Source organism: Felis catus, chromosome D1 (assembly GCF_018350175.1).
Source record: "Felis catus isolate Fca126 chromosome D1, F.catus_Fca126_mat1.0, whole genome shotgun sequence".
Taxonomy (NCBI): Eukaryota; Metazoa; Chordata; class Mammalia; order Carnivora; family Felidae; genus Felis; species Felis catus.
The window spans coordinates 67,099,098-67,121,340 of NC_058377.1; the positions used below are offsets into that span (position 1 = coordinate 67,099,098).

Sequence of the window (22,243 nt, forward strand, 5' to 3'; positions counted from 1 at the left end):
AGAGGATTGAACAGTAATAAAACTTTCCTACTATTTTACCAGACTGTAGGAAAAGAAAAAAAATGATATATATTAAAGAAAGATCAACCCAGGATCTGCAGAGAGTAAAAAGGAGACTGTACCAAGGGTGTAGATCCCACAAAAGAGACAAACCAAAAAAAAAAGACTTTTAACTATAGAGATTAAACAGATGGTTACCAGAGGGGACATAAGTGGGGGGGATGGGTGAAACAGGTGAAGGGGACTATCTTGATGAACACCTGAGTAATAATATGGAACTGAATAACCACTGTATTGTATACCTGAAACTAATATAAAGTATGTTAACTACATTGGAAGTAAAATTTGCAAAAAATAATACAGAAAAAAGCTTACCTGAAACATTTTTTTTTAGTAAGTTTTACACCCAGTGTGGAGCCCAACATGGAACTTGAACTCACAACCCTGAGGTCAAGATCTGAGCTGAGATCCAGAGTTGGACACTTAACTGCATTAAACTATTCTATCTTTAAATTTTAAGGTCTTTCCAAAGATTTAAATATCTTCTGTAATATAAAAACCAGAATAATGTGAAGCTCTTTTTTTTCTGGCCTTAAGCACCCCAAGGATTTCAATTCAATTTTCCAGAACTTTTGTTAGTGGAATGTAGTAACTATTAAATAGATAATACAAAAAAAAAAATCTCATGTGTAAAGGAAAAGAATGGGAGATACAGGACTTCACCCTGGAATACTAATGAAGAGTCAGTATAAAAGCCACTATATTAATTTTATATTGTCATGTAAGAAATTACTGTACACTTAGCAACTTAAAACAACACTTTTATACTATCTTAGAGTTCCACAGGTCAGAAGTTTGGGTGGGCTCAATTGGGTTCTCTGCACTGGGTCTCACAAAATTAAAATCAAGGTGTAGGTTGTGGTGTGCTCTTACCTGGAGGCCTTGGAGAAGAATCCACTTTCATGCTCGTTCAGGTTGATGGCAGAATTCATTTCCTTGATGATGTAGAAATGAGGTCCCTATTTGCTTGCTTGCTGTCAACTGGGGTTCATTCTTTGCTCAAGAAGCTGCCTGCTTTTCTTCTCATCTGACTTATTCCATTTTCAAAGCAGCAATGACTCTTTGGGTTTTTCCCATACCTTTAATCTCTCTGACCTTCTTGTCTACCATTAGCCAGAGAAAGCTCTCTGCTTTTAAGGGCTGATGTGATTACATTGGGCCTCCTGAGGTGATTTCCCTATTTTAAGGTCAACTTTACCATATTACATTGCAGGAGTGATATTTCATATGCAAAGGTTTCAGGGATTGGGATGGGACATTTTGGAGAGGGGGAAATTCTACAAATTCTTTCTACTACAATTACTTACCTTTGATTAGATCTTGATTCTGCTTTCTGGGAGAAACTCCTACGTCCCATGTCCACTGACCTCTATAGCCCTTCATTATATATAATCATCCTTGGCCACATTTGAGCTAGATCAAGCAGTATGCCCTCCTGTGGCGGGGGTGGGAGGTAGTAGTCTACCTTCTGTTGTTGTAAGCTGAAGATGGCAAAAGTTGTTTTCTAATTTGAACAATTGAACTTTTCCATCTTGGCTTGTGTTTCTTTGAAAGTACAATTCCCTCACAAACCTAGATTTCTGATCTTTTGCTTTCATTTGATTCCATGTGCTAATAATCATACCCCAAATCCTTTCTCAGTCATAATTCTCAAGATGTATTTCCTCATTTTCTCAGCTCCATCCCACTCTTTCTTTAATTTAATGGTTCCTACACTGAGTTCATTTGAAATTACAGGTGGAAGGGACACATCTTTAATCTGGCCTTTGCCATAGGCTGAGTTGATTTGAGTTCAACTGAAAAATTTTATTGGTTCTTTCCCACTGAAAGCTATTTTTATCCTTACTGTTTGGAGTTTAGAAACAGGCTTTCTAACCCTTCAATCTAAAAATATGTATTCTTTTTTCTTTTCCACTTCCAAATAGCCATTTTTTTCCTGAGTGCATTTTTTTTTTTTACAATACCTTGCCAAAGGCAGCCAATAAAGGATCACATACTTTAATACTTGGGCTTATTCTGACCATTTCTCCTAGGGCTACAGGCTGCCCATGGACTGCCTTTCAAGTTATCATGGGTAACCCCTTGCCAAGTATTTTTGTTTTATTCACTACATGCGTCACCATAGTTCTAGCTCCTGATATTAGTTTTCTTGTTTTTTTGCTACTTGACTGCTAAACCAATGCCTCATATTTTGCAAATTTGCCATTGAAGCACCCCATTTCTGGCTCAAATCTATACATTAGTCAGAGTAGGCTAACTACTAGAACAAATATTCCTGAATTTCAGTGGCTTAATACACTATTTGATTTTTTTGCTTATGTCACAGTTGAATTCTGTGAGTGGCCATTCAAAGATCCAGCTTCCATCTAGTGGTCCTGACATCTTCTTAGACCTCAGGTCCCCAACTACATCCTCTGAATTTAGTAGGCAGAGGGGGAATAAAGGCAATGTGAAGTATTGGGTAGGAGAGTCTGTTTTTAGGAAATTATATCTGGAGGGTCTATATTCCCTTACATCTGGCTGCAAGAAAAACTGAAAAATGTAGTCTAGCTGTGGAAATCATGTTGGTGAAAATTTAGCAGTCTCTAGCACAGCAAAATGTATTAATTTAAAAAAATTAAAAGAGACATACACACAAAACAGATTCTTCAGTACAGAGGACAAACTAGTTGTGGCCAAAGGGGAGGTGGAAGGGGGATGGGTGAAATAAAGGGGATTAAGAGTACACTATTTCAATGAGCACTGAGAAATCTATGGAATTGTTGAATCATTGTATCGTATACCCGAAAAAGAAATCATGAACCAGGAAGGTGTAGGAAACTAGTATCAGGAATGAGGAAGTGGAGAGAGAAAAGAACCAATTCAGCCCCTAAGAGGTAACCTATAGTATAGTGACCCAAGGGCTGGGGACTTTTGGCTTGGTTCTGGGAAGCACTAATATCCAAGAGGATCTGACTCAGGGTTGGGGTAAGACTGTGGCTTAGCTCCAGAAAATGAGGAGGCATTTGGCTACTGCAAAAGGTTTGGAAAGGTGCTTTTATTTTCAAACTCAGGTATGTGACACTCTGTAGTTTAATGCTAGCACACCTGTGTGAGGTTTAACATTAGGAACTGACAGTCAGTTATACATAAATCCAGCATCTCCCTCTCCATTTACTCTTCCAGGCTGTACACAGGATTTTGTGGTAGCCAGAAAGTGAAGGCCCTTTTAAGAAGTGATAACAAAAATGACACAAACAACACATCACTCTGAAACTCAAGGTAGGCACCCAGAGTCCTAGGGCTAAGCAGAAATGTCAGACTTCAGAGACATTTTGAGGGGAATTTTTATTTTAGATCAATATCACCATTGGAAATACAGGGGCCATTTCTCTCCATTTCATTGCTGCTTTGGAAACATTCCAACTGCTTCAGATTGATCTTTGCTTTTCAAAAAAGAAATGCCAGTGAGTACTTTTTCAGGAATGCCCTTGGAAATGTGGTTACTCTTACAGTTCTTTTCTTCAACCTCTCTTACTCATAGAGCACTTTGGGTGAGGGCCTATGTCTGGAAGTACTCTTGAAGGTTTTTCTGTGGAGCAGCTGGAGGTTCAGGAGCTCACTGTAGCTGTTCTCCTGACCTTTGTTTTAATTGGTAACAAAGGTTGGAACCCTGTGGCCAAGTGGACAATGGGCCAGTTCAGCCTGGTCCTTCTATAAGGGAGGCTAAGACTGGACATTGCCAGTATAGAGTCCTGCCCCACAGCTACTGTCTCTGGAGCTCCATTTGCATCGTGTCTGTGGCTCTGAGGGCCTAAAAGATTTTTCAGTGTATCCAGTCCCCCTGGAATAGGCAGGGAAAACCATCCATCCAAATCCCCAAAGTCCCTCTGCTTTGATCTACACCTCTTTACCTTAATGGCACTTTCTTGGTCAACCCTGGCTTGGGCTTCTCCCACAGTGGTTTTTTAGTCACTGTAAAGGATGCCATTACCCTCCCCGCCCCTGCTCCCCACCCCCTCCCCCTCCGCAACAACAGCATGCTGTTTTATAGTAGGGCTGATCTAGGTGGGCCTTTCTGAAAGGAGTGGTTGCATCAAGCCCAGTCCTTGAGCTTGGAAATTGTGTTGCTAGTTAGGTCTCATTTCTGCTCTCTCACAGAGTAGACTGAAAAATATTAGAATAAATTGAAGCTAATAAAGATGTTATTTTTCTCACTGAGATAGTGGCAATGATGGTGCTAGAACTGGGAGGTATGCAAAATGTCAGCTTCCCCAGGCTACTCTCCACAACCTTGAATGCTCACTTGTTCTTTTGATCAACATTTAATAACACCCTCCCATGCATCAGCAGCCATCATGCTAGGTACTTACCCCAGAGAATGGGTAAGATATGGTTCTTGTCTTTGAGGAAAAATAGGGAGACAGACACTTAAATAAGTCATTGTGATATACTGTCACAACAGTAAATAATGAAGATGTTTAAAAAGTGTCAGCAGAGGAGGGTGTAACCTATTATGTGGGGTATGGTAGGAAGTTGGAGGGAAGTCATCAAAGCCTGTGCGTCAGGGATAATTTTTGCACTTGGTCCTGAAGGGTGACCAGCAGAAAAGAGGAGAATGGCAAAAGAAAAACTAGTGAGTGGAGGAACAGAACTATGAGAAAACAGTTTAGTCTGGGAACCAGAAATAGTTTGGAGTGGTTGGAGGGCTACTTGGGGAAGTGGGAGTGAAACATAAGGCATGCAGTTAGGAGACCATTGGAAAAGGCAATTTTGTGCAGGGGCCAGTCTGCCTGGATATGAGTTCCAGGCCCATAATTTACTAACTGGATGTCCTTGGCAAGTTAGTTGTGTTTTTTTCTGCTTCAGTTTCCTTATCTGAAAATGGGGAGGGTGGTACCCACCTCATTGTTTTTTCTTTTCTTTTCTTCTTTTTTTTTTTTTTTTGAGGATTAAATGAATTAATACCTATATAATACATAGAACAGTGTTTGGCTCATAGTAAGTTCTATATGAGTGTTAGCAACAAAACAAACAACATCAACAACAAAACAAAAACAAGAGCAGAACAATAAAACCCACAAGAAACCAACACCCCTCAAAACTGATAAGGGATGAATGAAGGCAGTGGCTGTAAAGGTGGAGCAAGAAGTCAAATTGGAAATGGGATGTGCTCCCTCAGTTTTATGCTGAACAATTAGAATGCTCTGAAATGTGTACTTGGGTTGGAAAACCCATTTGAACTGAAGCACTAAGGTGCAACTGCACATGTGGTTGTGGGCACACGAGGGCTGAAATCACACATGAGAGGTGGGTTCTCAATGGTAGAGGACAAATAGGGAATAGACTGTTGTACAACAGCTTAGAATTAGCACTTGAAATGGCGACCAGCAAGTTCACTGTTACAGCCATGAGTTTTCAGTGTCTTCAAACATCTTAAATCAATGTGGAGAGCTCATTGAACAGGTGCCTGGTGACTGCCCCACACCTAGTGAAAAATCTGTGGGTTGTTTTATCCAGAACACACACCTAGAGCACACGTTTGGAGGGTTGTTGGCTTCATGCACATGCATGCTGTGTGTATGTGTGTGCTGTGTGTGCATACAGATGCATATATGTTAACTCACATCTTCCCATTTCATTTCAAGCACTGATCTAAATTCAGCCTAAATATTTTTCTGAGAAACCTTCCCTACTTCTGTAAAGAGAAACTCTGGTTCCAAAGGGGAGGCAGGGAGGCTGAAGAACAGTCAGTGAGAATGAGATGGGAAATGGGATGATATTCATGTTGACTCCAAATTCTAGGTCGGATCCTCAAGGTCAGAGTTAGCCTTTGGGCATAATTCTTCTTGATTTCTGACTACAGAGAGGAAAAAGGGGAGGGAGAGTGAACTTCTTACTGTTTTCTGCAGTTGAAGGTGTTTTATTTCCCCCTGCCATCTGAGCTAGGGGCAGATGACTTTCCCTTCTGTTAGGGTTCCTTGGTGAAGGTGACTTCATCCGCCAGAAGTGTTCCCAGGGCAGTTTTGTTGATCCTCCAAAAACATCAGTTACTGTGTATGCATAGCTCCCACACGGTTGCTGAGTATGAAAGAACCCTGCTTATTTCCTGATAGGCTGGTGCCAGCATGCCCACAACTGGCCTGAAACATATGCTTGGGAAAAGAGCAGTCAGCTATGTGCTGGAGCAGGGCACTGACTGGGTGTCAGGTTTCCTACTGCTCTGCAGGTTGCTCATGCTGGAGTCCTGAGCTCCACCACGAGTCCCTCTGGGCTGCCGAGCAAGTTGATCTCCCATGGGGCCCATCAGCCTGCTCCACACAAGAGTTATAGGAACTGTAGAGTCCCAACACAACAGTCAAGACCAGCATCACTGTGGCCATCATCCAGATGACTTGCCAGTGCTGACACAGTTTGGGATACATGACTTGTAAGAAATGAACCAATTCTTCAAGTTTGCTGTCAAATGAAAAAATAGGAGAAGGGCTTAGTATATTGGGCACATTAAAAATTTTCCCCAGGTGATTCTGATGCCACCAGTCCATAGCCTTGATGTTGGGAGCTCCTGGGCTAGAATACTCCATTTACTTGTTTGATCATACATACATACATACATACATACCCTGATCTATTCATGAGATGATCATTAATGTCTGAACTCTCCCAACCCCAGGATACAAGGTTAGCTGACCCACACTCCCTTGCATGCAGATGGGACCAGCATCTTTTCTGCACTTAGTGTTATTTAGTGATCAGTTTCAAGTTCTACTCTGTCCCCTGTCTCCGTGCTCCAGTGCATATTTTGTTCCACATCTGACTGTGTTCAGAATAGAAGAACTGTGCTAAACCCTTAGAAGACCCTCCATGTTCAATGATAAATGACAAGGAACCAGATCAACCTCAAGAGTTCACTTCAAACCATCCCAGGGGCAACCAGAAGACTAGTAGCCTCTAGCAACCTCTCAGTGGCTTATTCCAGATGTTTTCTCAACACCATTAGTCGTCATTCTCTTCATTAATCCCTTCTTCTCCTTCTTCTTCTTCTTCTTCTTCTTCTTCTTCTTCTTCTTCTTCTTCTTCTTCTTCTTCTTCTTCTTCTTCTCCCTTCTCCACTCTCTTTTTTCTCTTTCCTCCTTCCCTTTCATCTGTCTCCCTCTCCATTTTCTGGCTGCCTCATTCCCCCTTTCCTTCTTGCTCTCTTCCCAATTGCCTTTCAACTTCCCCTCTCTCTTTGTAGCCTAGTGAAAAGACACTTGGTCATATGGCCTGCTTTACAGCATCTATTCTTCAAGCTCTGTAGAGAAATCCTGCACACATTCATTAGGCTAGAATTTTTTCCTGTTTCCAATCCCTGATCTATGTTTTATAATAATGTAAAAAATAAGGTTACTGAGGATCACCAAATGGAGGAGGTGAGAAAAGTGACAAGAAGGCTTTCTGAAGGCTCATGTAGATACCGAAATATGTGGGCCACTTGCTGAGAAGTAGACAGCTCTAATATAGTTTGTAGAAAAAATATGCCTAATGACCCATGGAAAAAACTCAACAAATACCTTCCTTGGAAAGAGACCAGAGGCTCTGAGTGCCTGTCTTGGATGCTAAGGTACTGATTGGTTTCTCTTCCACATGGAAACTATTCAATGATTGTTTCAGGAAGAGTTAAGCAAAGCCAAACAGTGCACATTAGCTGAGGTGAAATTCACTGGCCATTTTCACAACTGTTGGGAAGGGATAGCTTGGAAATGGAAGATTTTTTTCTTTCATCCCTATTTAGAGTCCTTAGTTTCTACTTAGATATAATTGGATGCTAAAATGCAGTCCTTTTGGGCCATATTCCATGCTCCAAAACAAGCATCTAGGGTTGGGAGAATCCCACTGTAACCCTACTCTTAAGTGGGACTTCAGAGGAGGATGCCAAGATCTAGCTTTGTGACCCTTAGCTGGTCCCCAATTTCTAGCTTATAAAAGAATAAGAAATAGAATTAGATTAGAAATGGAATCCCTGTGGAAATAAATTTTTTTAATCTCCTATAGGGAGGGGTGAAGTGGCTTCCCCTTCACCTGGGCCTAGGGAAAGGGGCTTCAGAGACACTGCTGGAGAATTCAACATGTTGAGGTCTGGGGGACACAGTGGACTGGTGTGTGCCTCACACATGAGCAATTCGAAGAGCAAAAATCTTTCTGATGTGCTTGATGGCATCAGAATAGTGGGCCATGATAGAGAAAACTATCCTACCCATAGTGGGCCAAATGTACATGTTTCACCTTGACTGGATATAGTTAGGATAAGGAGAGATGGCTTGGGGCATCACAGATCCTGCTCAAAATTTCTACCTAAAAGCTGAACAGTAAAGATATACTTCCAGCTGCCTGAGGGCTGAGAGGGATTTTAAGTGGCCAGCTAGCTAAAAGACATGCATTCAACCTCACAGAGGGATCAGCAGCTGAGCGGATCTCAGCCACGGTGTGAATGTGTGTGTATGCTGGGAGGTGGGAGGAGTAGTTTTCTCTAGAGGTCCCATAAAGCAATGCACTAATCAAAGTCAGCAAGTCAGCTTTAAACCCCTGCCAAGCCCTGGAGCCTGCTCACAGTACAATTCAAGTAATACCTTTCCTACCCCTTCATCTCAATTCCCTTTCTCAGAATTGATTCTAGAGAGTCAGGTGCTGCATTTGGTGAAGCTTAGGCAGGGGGGAAGGTAGAGACAAAGAAACCATGCTCCCCTGCCTGCTATATAGGCTTCCTTCTTGAAGCAGACGAGTTGGGGGAGAAAAGAGGTTCAATTTTTAAGTTCAGGCTTTTGGCTATTTTAGGGAACTGGCTATTTTAATTAATGAAATGAGATTATTCTTGGAACTTAAACTTGACAAGAGGAGTTCTGCTTTCTGAGAGTTACTGGAAAAGTAAAGGAATCTGCCTAACATTATCTTAACCCCATGGAGCAGATTTGAATAGGCAGAAAAGGCTAACATTTTCTATTGCACTTTGTTTCTCTTGTTTAATGTATCATATAAATGTCAGAAGACTGTATTCTCTATTTTAATATAGTTAAGATATTGGGTTGATTCACCCTATGTTCATTTAAGCTGATACTCCAGAAAATACTATTTATAACAGATTACATTATTATACAATTAATGCTTGAACAAGTTTGAACTGTATGGGCCCACTTTTATGCAACATTTAAAAAAATAAATACAATATAGTACTGTAAATGTATTTTCTCTTCCTTACAATTTTCTTAATAACATTTTCCTTTCTCAAGCTTACTTTATTGTAAAAATACACTGTACAATATGTATAACATACAAAATATGTGTTAACTATTATTGGTAAGGCTTTAGGTCAACAGTATGCAATTAGTAGTAAGTTTTTGAGGAATCAAATGTTATACTTGGGTTTTTTACTGTGTGGAGGATGGATACCCCTAACCCTCACATTGTTCAAGGGTCAACTGTATATTATTATAACAGAGGAGAAATTCAGACAAAAAAGACTATAGTGTTTGATGTGGAATCTCTTAACTAAGGTTCACTGCTGGGGTTAGCCCAGTATTTTTAAAATACATTAATTAGGATGTGGAACTTTTAATAACTTTAGACCTTCCTTATTAATGCAATGCCAAAATTTCATGGGGAAAATCATGTTTGAGTACAGGTGCCTGCAGGCAACCATATGTCTACAGGACTCAGGAATGATTGCCTGGCATTGAAGACAACAGGCTCTCAGAGCCAGTCTCCTTTGGTGACAGGTGAGGAAGGAGCTCTATATAACTATGAGCAGGCAGTTCATATGCTAGCAGTGTTAGTTGTTACAGAGAAGATGATGCCACACCCTGGGCCTGAAAAGGGGAAGCTACACCCCTGTAATGAAGGACAAGGACACTTTTGAAGGCTGTGCTGATGTCTGGTATCCATCATTTAAGATACAAGCATGTTCTCAAGATCAAAAAGTAAATCGAGGAGGGAGAAAAGGTTAGGAGAGAGAACAAGTCCTCTCAGGATTGGCAGGACCAAGAGGACACTTTTGGATGATGGATGTGAAAGACAGCCATTGCCATGTGCTGCTGACCAGGAGATAGACAGAGAGGGACTCAGGCCCAGACTTACTTCCGCTGCGGTTTCACAAAATGGGACAGAGCTACTCATTGGCTGAGATCAAATTAGCTAGATAAGGATTCCAGTCCTGTGCTTTGTAAACCAAACTGTTTATATCCCATGTACCCTATTTAATTTTCTTTTGTTCTTTCTTGGTATGTGGAAGTGTTAGAAGTTCTAGCCTGTCTTAGCTGTATTCAAAGAAGCCAAAGAAAGAGCTGTTGTCCAGGCCTGGGCTTGACTACATTAAAGTGACCTCTAAAAAAATGTAGTGATCTCTAAAAAATAAGAGCAGAGGTAGATTCTTTAAGGAATCTACTCCTGAAATCATTGTTGCACTATATGCTAACTAATTTGGATGTAAATTAAAAAAAAATAAAATAAATAAGAGCAGGGGACCCCCAAGAGGGAGAGATGTAAGGAGACTAGAATCCAGTTGCTTGGAGTAGGGACTGTGCTTTCACTGTCAAAACTTAGGGGTTCTTTCATTAGGGGAGATGGTGCATCCTAGCATAGGTTTGCTTTCAACAGGGAAGGATTTTCTCCAGCTCTCCTAGACTGCTCTTCCCTTGAACACTAGGCTTGACCCATGTAGGCTGAGACCTCTCACTCTGGCTAAATCTTCCACCAAATGGTCTCTATTGACTGTTCCTATGTGCTTTGAAGCATATCTGTCTCACTTCTAATCTTCATTCTATTAACTTACTCACTGCACACATGTGATTTCAAACTAACTGGTCAAGCAATGAGGCACAGACACATACCCTGTTTGAATTTTAGCAGCTGAATAGATAATTATCATTTTGGCAGGAGCCACCCTGGACTCCAAGATAGCCTGGGGGGGGGGGTCTAAAAACAAAGATTTTAATGAAGTGTTCCAGGTTTTCTATAACCACATTTCTAAAAATCAAAACTGAAGACTAATAGAAACAGTAAGGCAGAATGTATGAAATTTGGGCTATGGTTAAAATGCAGGACCCTTATGAGGGCACAATTAGGACAAGATGCAGGATCTATTCAATATTTGTTTACATGTTTAATGTTTTCCCCCGATTTAGGGAAACAGACACTCGAAGTATAAAGTATATCAAAAAAGAAAGCCCAAGTATTTCCAATCCAAGTGGAACCTGTTGGAGACTCACCTTTGCCAATAAGTTGAGTGGGTCTCCTACCCCTATGTGTTCTCTCTGCTCCTGTTCCTGTAAGAAACCACCTCTAAGGCTTCATGATAGCTCCCTTAACCTTGGCTCTTTCATGGGAATATCTGGGAAATGAGCTAACTGTGGTTGGGCTAGGGGGGACTCCAGTCAGTTTCTTAGTCCTAAGTTCTTGATTGCTGTTGGCCTCACTCTTGACCACCTCTGACCCCTCAGCTCTTGAAAACATTTCTTTTTTAACTATTTTGGCTCCTTCCTCTGCTTCTTTCCCAAAATAAGTGCCCTTCTTGGTTTCTATTGGCTGCTCACTTGGACCCTAGACCCACTGTTGCCCTGGAGTAGCACCTCTCAGGATGCTGTGCAGTTAAATAAATTGTGACCCATTTCAGCAATGACAAGGGCTCCAACCTGCTTCTTTGGTTCTTTTCCTCTTCCTCAGTTTCTTCTGCCTCTTCAGCTTCCTCAAGACTCTCACCTTTCTGTTCTTCTTCCTCTTCCTTCAGGTCTTGAAGCTCTTTGGTCTTCTTTAGACCTTCCTGGTATCTGCAGGGTGAAAAGGAACAATGGAGTCTGGAAAGGCGAGGCACAGAGCATCCTTTCCTGAGTTCCTAGAGGTGGGAACTTGAACACCTCCAATAATTATACACTTCCTGTAGTTCTACACAACAGGAAAAAGCTGGGAAGCTCCACTGAATCCCAAGGTGGCTCATGTCAGTGCAATTTCCCCTCATTCCTCACTCATCTTTCCTGTTTATATGTGAATATGTGGCAAAATTGACAGGGAAAAATGTAGGTGCAGAGTCTCCTGATTGGGTTCTTATCCTACAAAATATTCAGCAGGGAGAACAGTGTGTTTGCTTTCTGTGTAACCTGGATGCTTCAGCTTTTCACCTATAAAATGGACAGGGTGGCCCCCATTTCATGGCTATGGGAATGTTTTGAGGCAGTGCCAGGCATATAGCTTGACCTAGGGAAGGTGACACCCATCACAATAGCTTGTTGGGAAGTTTTATGGAAGTGATAAGCACATACTAGGCCTAGGGAGGTACTCAGTAAATGTTTACAAAGTCAAAGGAGGTATTTACCCCCATACATGCTAAGTATATAGGATAGTTGTGGGTAAAAAGATGGCTTCCAAAGAGACAGCCTTCTGATGTTATTCTTCTAGGATCAGTATTACCCTGAACATATTCTTTTTGATTGTCCTACAGCTGAATGTTTAAGGCAAGCTCAGTTTGGCTAGGGAAATCCCACCACATTGTATATGACTGCCATATAGATGCCCACAAGTTCCATGTAAGTGGGAAGCTATGTCTCTCTCAGAAGCTGTGAAGACTTTCTTCACAGAAATGTGAAGAAATGGATGTGTAGAAATGGATGTGAAGAAAAGGATGCTATGCCAGAATTATGTTAGAGATAATTCTCTACCTGGCTGGACTTGGGCCCTCCTCAGTACTCCATCCCCTCAGTGACTGACAATGAGCCACAGTGTTATTGAAGCTCAATAGGGGACAGTTGGAAGCTGAGGGGACTCCAGTTTACAGGAAGAAGAGATGGCAGGGGAAGTTCTAAGAAGTAGAGTTACAGCTGCTCCTGGGATTGTTGGTAGCAATATGACTCCTCTGAGCACGTGTCAGGAAGCCTCAGGCACCACCAAGAGGAACCCACCCAGGGGCCTTAGTTCCAGACCATTCTGAGCAGTGGCATCTTGGTGGCTTTCTGCCTAAAAAGAGGGCAGTCTAATTATTGCCTAACCACACCCTCTCACCCTGCTTCCTCCTGTCCTTCCTGTGGAACAGTACTGCTCTTTTCAGTAGTTCCTTACTGAAGCAAGGAGGTCCTAGGGCCACTGGTTGCTTCCCTAAATCCTCTAAGAAACAGGAAAAGCACATGGCAAGGTATCTTCTGCGACCTACCAGGTGACCTCTGGGTGGACAAAGTCTGACTCACCCCTTGTTGTAAGCTTCTTCCTCCATCCTGGCCGTGGTCTCCTGGCTAATCTCCATGCAGCTCAAAGTTGGCATGGGAGCAGAGGCTTCACAATCTGGGTCTGCATTTGTCTTTCCACTAGTGAGAAGAGGGAAGTACAGGGTGTCCTTTCAGGGAAAGACTCGGTGTCTGAAAACCAAACCATGTCTTTGGCCTGATTCCTGATCAGAAGCGAGGAAACTCATTCTTGATTGAGTTCGTTTCAATCCTTCTACTTTGAGACAAGATTTTATAAAGGTCCTCGCCCAAGAACCCTCCCTAGACATCCAAACATCAAATAATGTTTGGGTATTATCCCAGGTCCCTTTTTCTTCATGCTCTGAAATCCACCTTTATTCTTACTCCAGGAGATGCTATAAGTGGACAGATGGTTTTGGGGAGCTCCACAGCACTTAGATTAGGAAGATGGAGGTGGACCAAAATGTTCAGAGTTATTCCATTCCTGTAGTCCATCTTTTGCTTCATTCATTTAAATATCTACTGAGTACTGACTAAGTCACAGGCACCTTGCACTGTGCTAGGGATACATCAGATGATTAAAAAAAAAAAGCATTTTTCAACATGAGCTTAGCGGGAGAGAATGCCCCAAAAGAGGAAGGAAAAAAATATGTAGTTAATTATAGATTGTGATAACTTTGATGAAAGAAACAAACTCTGTGGTGCAGAAAACAATAAGGGGAGGATATTCTTAGATTGAGTGCTCATAAAAGACCTCTCTGAGGTAGAGTAACTGAAACACAGACCTGAAAGGTGAAAAGTCAGCCATATCTGTAGCAGAGGGGAGATCATCCTCGGGGGAGGTTGCAGGATATGTGCAGACCCTGAGACACAAAAGATGCAAAGATATTTGAAGAACTAAAAAGAGGCAATGAGGCAGGAGTTAGCTTTTGGACAAGATAAATTTTCCATGCCAGTGAAGTATCCAGGTGGAGATGTCAAGTAGGTAGTTGGATATACCAAAGTGAGTTAGAGAAGAGCTCTAGAGGCTAGAGATACCGTTTGGTGTCATCAGAATATAGATGATATTTAAAGCCAGGGGAATGGATAAGATTGTCTAGGGAGACGGTATGAGGAAACATGAGAAGAGGACCCAGAACCAAGCTCTGAGCAGCTCTGCTGTTAGCTCAGGTGGAGAAAGAACCTACAGAGGAGACTGAGGAGTAGCAGCCAGAGAGGTAAGTGGAAACCAGAAGAGTTGTGAAGTCCTGGGAACCAAGAGAGGAGAGCATGTCAAGGAGGAAGAGTTAAGTGTGTCACACATTCACTTCTGAGAGTCCACGTCAGATGAGTCCAGAAAAAGTGATTATTAGATTTGATAATATGGAGGTCAAGAGGAGCTTTAGGGAAATGATAGGAGCCAAAGACAGATTGAAATGATGAGAAAGAGGAAGATCTAGACACAATAATTTGATTGGAAAGGAGAGTAAAAGAGTGTGTTGTGAAGATACATAGCTGAAGAAGTGGGTCAAGGGATGAAAGCACATTTGAATTTGGGTATAAATGTTCCAGTCGAAGGGATGAGAGAAAGGGGATGACCAAAGGAACAAATTATTTGAAAAGAGAGGTAGGAAAGACCTACCTTAGAAAGGTAGATAAACTTTCCTCCAAAGGGAGGAAAGAGATTGAAGATGGTGGGCTGGGGATCTGGTGAAGGAAGAGGAGAGGGCTCCTATCTAATAGCTTAAATTTTCTCTATAAAATGTAAGTAAGACAAGGTCATATGCTGAGAGTGAGTGGCAGAGAGACCTAAGAACGTTTGAGAAGAGAGGAGAAGGTATGAATGAGTCATGTGAGAAGGAGGAAAACAAATACGCTAGAAAATCATAGTAGGATGGCTGGCAGTGCTAGGAGTCCATTTGAAGTATGGGAGCATGAGTTTAAAGGAAGTATCCTGAGGGCCATGCCTCCCCTATAAATCCTGCAGCCCACCTACATGTCTGAAATCCCAATGAGAGTCATGTCTTGGAGGAGCCCTCAAACAAGGCAGAACAGTGAGCTGAGCTTTTCAGCCAGGACTCTGAAAGACCGCAGCTGCTATCTGCCCGCACCTCTCAGATAGGCTTTACGAGTGAGCCTTATATTTTCTCATTCTTGGCATCAGTTTCCCACCTCATAGTTTTCCTCAGACCTTGTAAAATTTACATTTCATCAGGATGGAAACCAAAACCCATTGTGAACAAGAAAGATAACACTCTAAAAATATCAGCTATTCATAACATTTCTCCTTTTGCAAATTACATTATCCACTCCCTTCCATGTGACCTTTGCCTAATGTGCAGTTTCCTATTTGTGCAAATGATTGGAACAGAAAAGAAAAACATAGCTACAGCCAAGGGCAGGGAAAGCAATTCTTTTATGAAATATATTTATATATTAGAAATGAAATAGCGATATCAGGCTTTTAATTTCTTTTACCTGCTGCTGACAACCTAAGAGATTAGTGACAAACATGCATGAAGGAGGATAGTGGAGTGTAGAGGAAAAGAACCTACATGAGGCAAACATGGGTTCAAATACCAGCTCCAATATATGCAAATTCTTAACTCTTACTGAACTTTAGATTCTTCAACTGTAAAATGAGGATAATATTATATGTACCTGATGATAGTAGGATAGGAATTAGTGAAGAAATGAAAGGGTCACCTGGCTCAGTGAATTAAGTGTCTGACTCTTGGTTTTGGCTCAGGTCATGATCTCACGACTCACGAGTTCAGGCCCTGCATTGGACTCTACACTGACACTGTGGAGCCTGCTTGGGATTCCTTCTCCCTCTCTCTCTGCCCTTCCCCCACTCACTCTGTCTCTCTGTCTCAAAAATAAATAAACATTTAAAAAAAAAGAAATATAAGTAAATTTTTTGGAATATGTTACTCAACTGATATTTATTATCATCATCATCATCATCACAATTAGTTATGTAACAAATTTATTGGTAAATTTTGGGAGCAATCTGAGGTTCTTTCAAACCTGATCCATAAAAATATCCAAGCTGATAAATACCAGGTGGTTATTTACATCTTTAATGGAGAGCTTGATTTATATTACTCTGACATTTCAGAATCAAAGGAATTCAAACTTTCACTGTCCTCAGGTCACTGCTCTCTGGAGACTAAATCTTTTCCCTGGTAGATCCAGGAAACCCATTTCAGTGACCCTTTATGGGTCTTCTGTCCAGAGTTCAACTGACCCAGGTTGAGTTGATCACCCTGTCTGACTCAGCTCACTTCTGGGGCTTTAGTTCTTAACATGCTTTTACATACATCCTCTCACTTGACCCTCTCAATGATAAGAGCTAACATTTATCTTATGTATCAGACTCTGTGGTAAGATTTCACTTAAGATTCATGAATGACCCATGAGATAGGTAATACTATGGTTCTCAGTTTGACAGGTGAGGAAACCAAGGCTCAGAGAGGTTAAATCACCAGCTCAAGATTACACAACCAGTGTGTGGTAAAGCTTGAATTTGACCCTGTGCAGCCTGACACCTGGCAAATGACTTGTGTAAGTTCACATTATTGGTGGTTAGTGGGCCTGGCTGGGAATCTCACTTTGTCTTCTAAATTCATGTCAAGGTGCATTTCCCACAACTTCTTGAGCTCTCCCTTTCAATAGAAGTATTTTTCTGGGGCTCTGAGTGGTGTGTGAGGTTTCACGGTCCCTGCTGAGTGAAGCTATTCTTGCCCTTACGCTGGGCCATGGCTTAAGACACTGCCCTTCTTTTAAAGGGTGCTTGTTTAGAATGTGAGATGGGTTGGGAGAGGCTTTGTTTTAATAATGGACATTGAGTGGGAAGTAGGGGAAACACACAATATGTAAAATGTTTGTTATTATCTCTAGACTCTTAGACTGAGCTAATCATTCCTTACATATCTTCTCTAACTACCTGGAGGTTTCTTGCTGTGTATCTTTAAGACTCAGATCAAATACCGTCTCCTCTGTGGAAGCTTTGCCAGTGTTTTCACCTCTCCTGTATCTTCTGTTTAAAGGTGATCTCTCCTTTCCTCTATGTCCTCATGGTACTTCTGTTACAGCATAACTCAGAAAGAGGGCATTTTTATGTTTTATATACATGTCCGTCCTCCATATGACTGGGATCACAGGGAGAGAGACTGCACTTGAATTATAATGGTGCTTAGCATACAGTAAGTGCCTTTAAGTGTTTGTTGAGTTACACTGGCTTCACTGTGGCTTATCCAATCTGCCTATTAATCTTGTAAAATGGGCAGGTACTTTCTGTAAATGGCTATTTCCTGAGAACCCAGTGTTTGGATTGAGCTGAAGGAATCTCTATTCATGGCTGTAAACTTGGAGCTGAGCACAGCCTGTGCCCACCCTAGAGATTTCTGGGCCAAACACTCATGGATCTTGGCATCTATTCCCAGCCTGAATTCTTGCATGCTTTCTCTCTGGGATGATTCATTAAAATGAGGCTCATTGTTTTCTCATGTCCACTGGGTCAAAAATGTTTGTCATTGTGCTCAGTTCTCAGTAATGCGAGGGCCTCTTTAGTCAAAATGTATTGTTTAACTGGGAGGTATGTGGTAAACAATATTTGAAAGCAACTGCAATTCTTTCCAGTGGACAGATCTTACCTTTTTGGGTTCAGTGATGTCTCTAAGCCACTCCCATTGCCATGACCCTCTCAGACAAGCTCAGCCAGGGGAACAAAGCTAGAGACCTTCCTTATTCCTGTTACTGTCCCAGATTCCTGGGGTACAATACTAGTTGATGGAGGGCCAGTTCATTCCAGAATACTATCAGCAAAGGGGAGTTGTTTACTATACATACTTGATGTCATATAGAGCCTTTAAGCAATTTACCCTGGCTGCTTCAAAAATGTAGAAAAGTATTTATTTTAGAGATTATAGTGAATATTTCTCTGTGATATATCATTATAATGACTCTTTTTATGAAACTAATGCCATATATCATTCACATCCATGGTTTTTCTAATCCCTCAGTGAACTGCTCTGTGTACACTCTCTGCTCTCACCCCACACTACTCCATGGCCAGCCAGTCGTCAGGTTATTCACAGTAGCTCACAAGGCTTCTTATAAAAATAGCCTTTAAATGCATCCTGTTGTCTCCAGTCATACTGAACTTCTTTCCATTCTTCTAGTTGGAAGGTCTATTAAGAGGTTAAAAGCATGAGTTCTGCTATCTACTCAGGCAAGTGATTTCTCTGTTTCAGTTGCCACATCTGTAAAATAGGGATAGTATATCTACCTCAGGGGTGTATTGTAAAGATTAAATGAGATCGTTGATGTAAAGCAACTAGAATAGGACTTGGCATAAAGTAAGCATGCTGTAAATAATAATAGTAATTATCACCACCATCATTATTATAATTCCTTGACTACGCCATTTCTTGCCTCAGAGCCTGGAACATTGTTAAACTCCAGTTCACTTGGTTAAACTACATAGCCTTCAGGTTTAAAGGCTTTTACTTTATTTTTTTAATTAATTAATTAATTAATTTATTTATTTATTTTTAAATTTTTAATTAAATTTGTTTTTTAATTTACATCCAAGTTAGTTAGCATATAGTGCAACAATGATTTCAGGAGTAGATTCCTTAGTGCTCCTTACTCATTTAGCCCATCCCCCCTCCCACACCCCCCTCCTGTAACTCTCTGTTTGTTCTCCATATTTATGAGTCTCTTCTGTTTTGTCCTCCTCGCTGTTTTTATGTTATTTTTGCTTCCCTTCCCTTGTGTTCATCTGATCTGTGTCTTAGAGTCCTCATATGAGTGAAGTCATATGATATTTGTCTTTCTCTGACTGACCAATTTTGCTTAGCATAATACCCTCTAGTTCCATCCACATAGTTGTGAATAGCAAGATTTCATTCTTTTTGATTGCCGAGTAATACTCCATTGTATATATATACCACATCTTCTTTATCCATTCATCCATTAATGGACATTTGGGCTTTTTCCATACTTTGGCTATTATTGATAGTGCTGCTGTAAACATTGGGGTGCATGTGCCCCTTTGAAACAAAAGGCCTTCACTTTAAAAGTACATTCCTAGAGGAAACATTTTCTGAGGCTCACCTCCCCCCACCTATAGGAAATCTGGGTTAAGGCACTCATTGTGTGTTGTTGCCTTAGCAACCTGTACTTCCTTATGGTATCACATTGTATTATACTGGGCTGTTTCCCATATGCCTTTCCCATTAGACTGTGAGCTTCTGAGTGCATTCTAGATGCTTAGACCTTGGTGATTAATTGTTGAGGATGACAGAATAAAAGTCTATGAATAAATAGCTCTTCCTACTTGGGGAACTCATTGTGAGCTATATTCTGTTTTCTGTTTTAATCTTTAAGATTAACTTTAAATATTGCTCTCTATATCTTCCTCTAATTCTACAGGTCTCTAGACTTTTGTTGAGTGAAGAACAATTTACTATGAGGTGACCTACAAAAACAACACTCAGAATTCTCTCAAATCACATTGGTCAGTGCAATCAGCTCTCAGATATTTGCTTGAGAAGCAGCCACAGGTAATTTCATCTTCTTATCATTTTTCACCTGCTTAGTCACTTCCCTTCCTGCTTAGTTAGTTACTGTATACTTAGGGAATGTGAAATCACTTTAAATCAAGCTCATTGTAACAATCTAGAAAACAATGTATATTAACTTATAATGTATTTTTTTTCTCTTTAACACTATGGAGAAGGTAGCTAGAATTGACTGTACTTGTGTTAGAATAGAAGATATGAACTTATTTTCAGTCACAGATTGCCTCATTGTTAGCCTGTTGGCAATCTATTAATGTTTCTAGTTTCATGAATTCAGATGGAAACCACTTAGCACCTTTTATAAATCTAGAGCGGAAAAGCTATTGTTAGTCTTGAATCCCTCCTCTTTGAATATGTCCTCCCCTTTTTGCAGCCATCCTTATAGGCTGGGTATATCCCCAATAGCCACAGCATGGGTAATATATCATGGTGGTCTCTTTGGATAGAAAAGGGTGAACTGTAGATACCTTCCTGGAGCTTATTGCTTGACTTGTCTCTATCCTCACCCTTGGAATGGTGATGCCACTACTGATCCTCATCCTGTTGTCATTTCTGATTTGGGGCTGATGCTTTGTTGTCCTTAATTTCCATCTCACTTTCTCCTACCAAGGATAGCTCAGATTCTTGATGATCCCCACTGCCTCAGACCAAAGCTCTCAGCTGGCCTGAGCAATAGTTCTACAGAGTCCAGGTCCTGATCCATCATGATTAGAGTCTGTTTCAAAGAGTTAGGACATAGATCTTTTGCCTTGGTTGATTCTGTAGGCTAAGAATGGAGAGCCTTATTGGTGACTCTTCTGGAGAAGGGGTTTGTGTATCCAAAGGCAGGATTGGAAGGGAGAATTTTAGTGTGCTTTTCACTCAGGGAATCAAGTGACCATTTTTGGAGAGATTCAGAGATCATGGAGTAGACATTATGACTCTACGGACTTGATAAGTTTCTGTAACCTTGGTTACTTCCACATGGTTGTTAGTTTGTCATCCCTTTTTAATTTCTTTGTAATTATCAAGAAGCCAAGGAAACAAAGAAAGAAACAAAAGTACCCTATGCAGCATGAAGGAAAGGTAAGCTTATACAGGGTGAGGTATCAAAGTGAGGAGTTCCTAGACAAACTTCAAGACTAAAGTGGGATGAGTCATTATGGAGTGATAGGTTGGTGGTTGCATATACTGAGAAGTGAGCAAAATAGACTGATTCTGGGAGTGGGGAGCTTGGGAGGTTATCTATAATGAAAAGGGGCCCAACATAGACTTTCCTTGCCAAGTCAAGCAAAACTATTCTAACAGCAATGAAAAATGAAGGACTAAAGCTGTCTTAAGGCAAAGAAGAAGGAAGAATAAAGGTGTATGTTCTACCAAGTGAGAAAAGACACGAGGGAAAATTCTGAGAGGTGACAGCTGTGATCCAGATGTTTTCTAGCAAGCAAAAGAAAGAATTTGAAAAGCAAGTTATAAACTCTTCTGAGTGTGTAGAAACAGCCTGCCTTGCTCTGGCTGAGGATGAAAAGACCTGAAAATTGCATAGATGCCTAGAAAAATTAAGCAGAGCAGACACTATTCATTGCCAATCCAGAACTCACTCTCCTATCTGCTTCCTAACAGCCATGTGATTTTGCTCAGGAATTTACTATTCTTCACAGAGCCATCTTGCTTCATGGGAAACTGACCCTCTGTCCCCATCTCCAGGGCACCATTTAAGCCCATGATGACAATCCCATTCCCAAAGCCTGTGTTTGGTTTAGGAAGGAACCATGTTCCAAATTTACTAAGGAAGACTTAAAAAATGTTTCTGGGTTTGTCCATAAAAAAGAAGCATGAGAAGAGATAGTCCTGTTATTCTTTTCATGTCTGGATGGAATACCTGAAAATAGTAGCCATTTGCCACAAGCCTGCTGATGAAGTCAACATACAAAGTGAGCAGAAGCAAGGAAATTGTAGAGGCCGAGCTGGGGCCCTGCTGTACTACACCTGGAAATGATCTACCTCTGGACTTACTTTTTAAGCCTCTTTGAGTTGGGACTTTCTTGTATCCGTAGCCCAAAGAATTCTAACCAACAGAGAAGGTTTCCATTTCCTCTGGGCTCTTCTGAGATCGAGATACACTTGGACTCAGCTATAGAATGTTCCTGGTCCAGGTTGCAAACTGACTCTGAAATCTTTGTGAGTCTCAGAGTCCCACTCAGTTCCCTTAGAACTTAATTTGCTTTCCATCACTTTTTAAGAGTAAAGTGTGGGAGGAAAGGTGAGTTAGGGAAAATTTCCTCAGAGATCCCCAAAGTTAAGAGGAAAATCAACAAACTTACTTTTCCAAAAGTGCAGGCAGTGCTGAGGTGGCAGGTAGGTTGCCTTTCCCATTGGTTGATTCTGACTGAATGAAAAATAGGAGACAGGCAATTGAAGATCAGCTAGGAAGGAAGAAGCCAGAGCTGCTAG

General features: G+C 41.1%; 1 protein-coding gene and 1 long non-coding RNA gene across 17 annotated transcripts in view; one reads left to right on the forward strand and one right to left on the reverse strand.

The window, feature by feature from the left end:
- LOC109491996 overlaps positions 1 to 22,243 on the forward strand; it is a 181,800-nt gene that overhangs the window by 40,555 nt on the left and 119,002 nt on the right. For both annotated transcript variants that reach the window (XR_006586364.1, XR_006586365.1), the window contains exon 3: positions 19,662 to 19,792. This is a non-coding gene — a long non-coding RNA (uncharacterized LOC109491996). The remainder of the gene's footprint in view (positions 1 to 19,661; positions 19,793 to 22,243) is intronic.
- The window catches only part of IRAG1 (inositol 1,4,5-triphosphate receptor associated 1), a 120,526-nt gene continuing 101,360 nt past the window's right edge, over positions 3,078 to 22,243 (reverse strand). For 11 of the 15 annotated variants that reach the window (XM_006937098.4, XM_045038951.1, XM_019812056.3 and 8 more), the window contains 5 exons: positions 22,114 to 22,178; positions 14,027 to 14,104; positions 13,245 to 13,361; positions 11,703 to 11,837; positions 3,078 to 6,498 (listed from right to left, as the gene is read on the reverse strand). In XM_006937098.4, the coding sequence (XP_006937160.2) occupies positions 6,255 to 6,498; positions 11,703 to 11,837; positions 13,245 to 13,361; positions 14,027 to 14,104; positions 22,114 to 22,178 (639 nt within the window). In that variant the 3' untranslated portion in view covers positions 3,078 to 6,254. Of the gene's footprint in view, positions 6,499 to 9,023; positions 11,337 to 11,702; positions 11,838 to 13,244; positions 13,362 to 14,026; positions 14,105 to 22,113; positions 22,179 to 22,243 lie in introns of those variants that run through there. The other 4 variants (XM_006937101.3, XM_003992992.4, XM_006937100.3 and 1 more) reach the window with 2 other exon arrangements.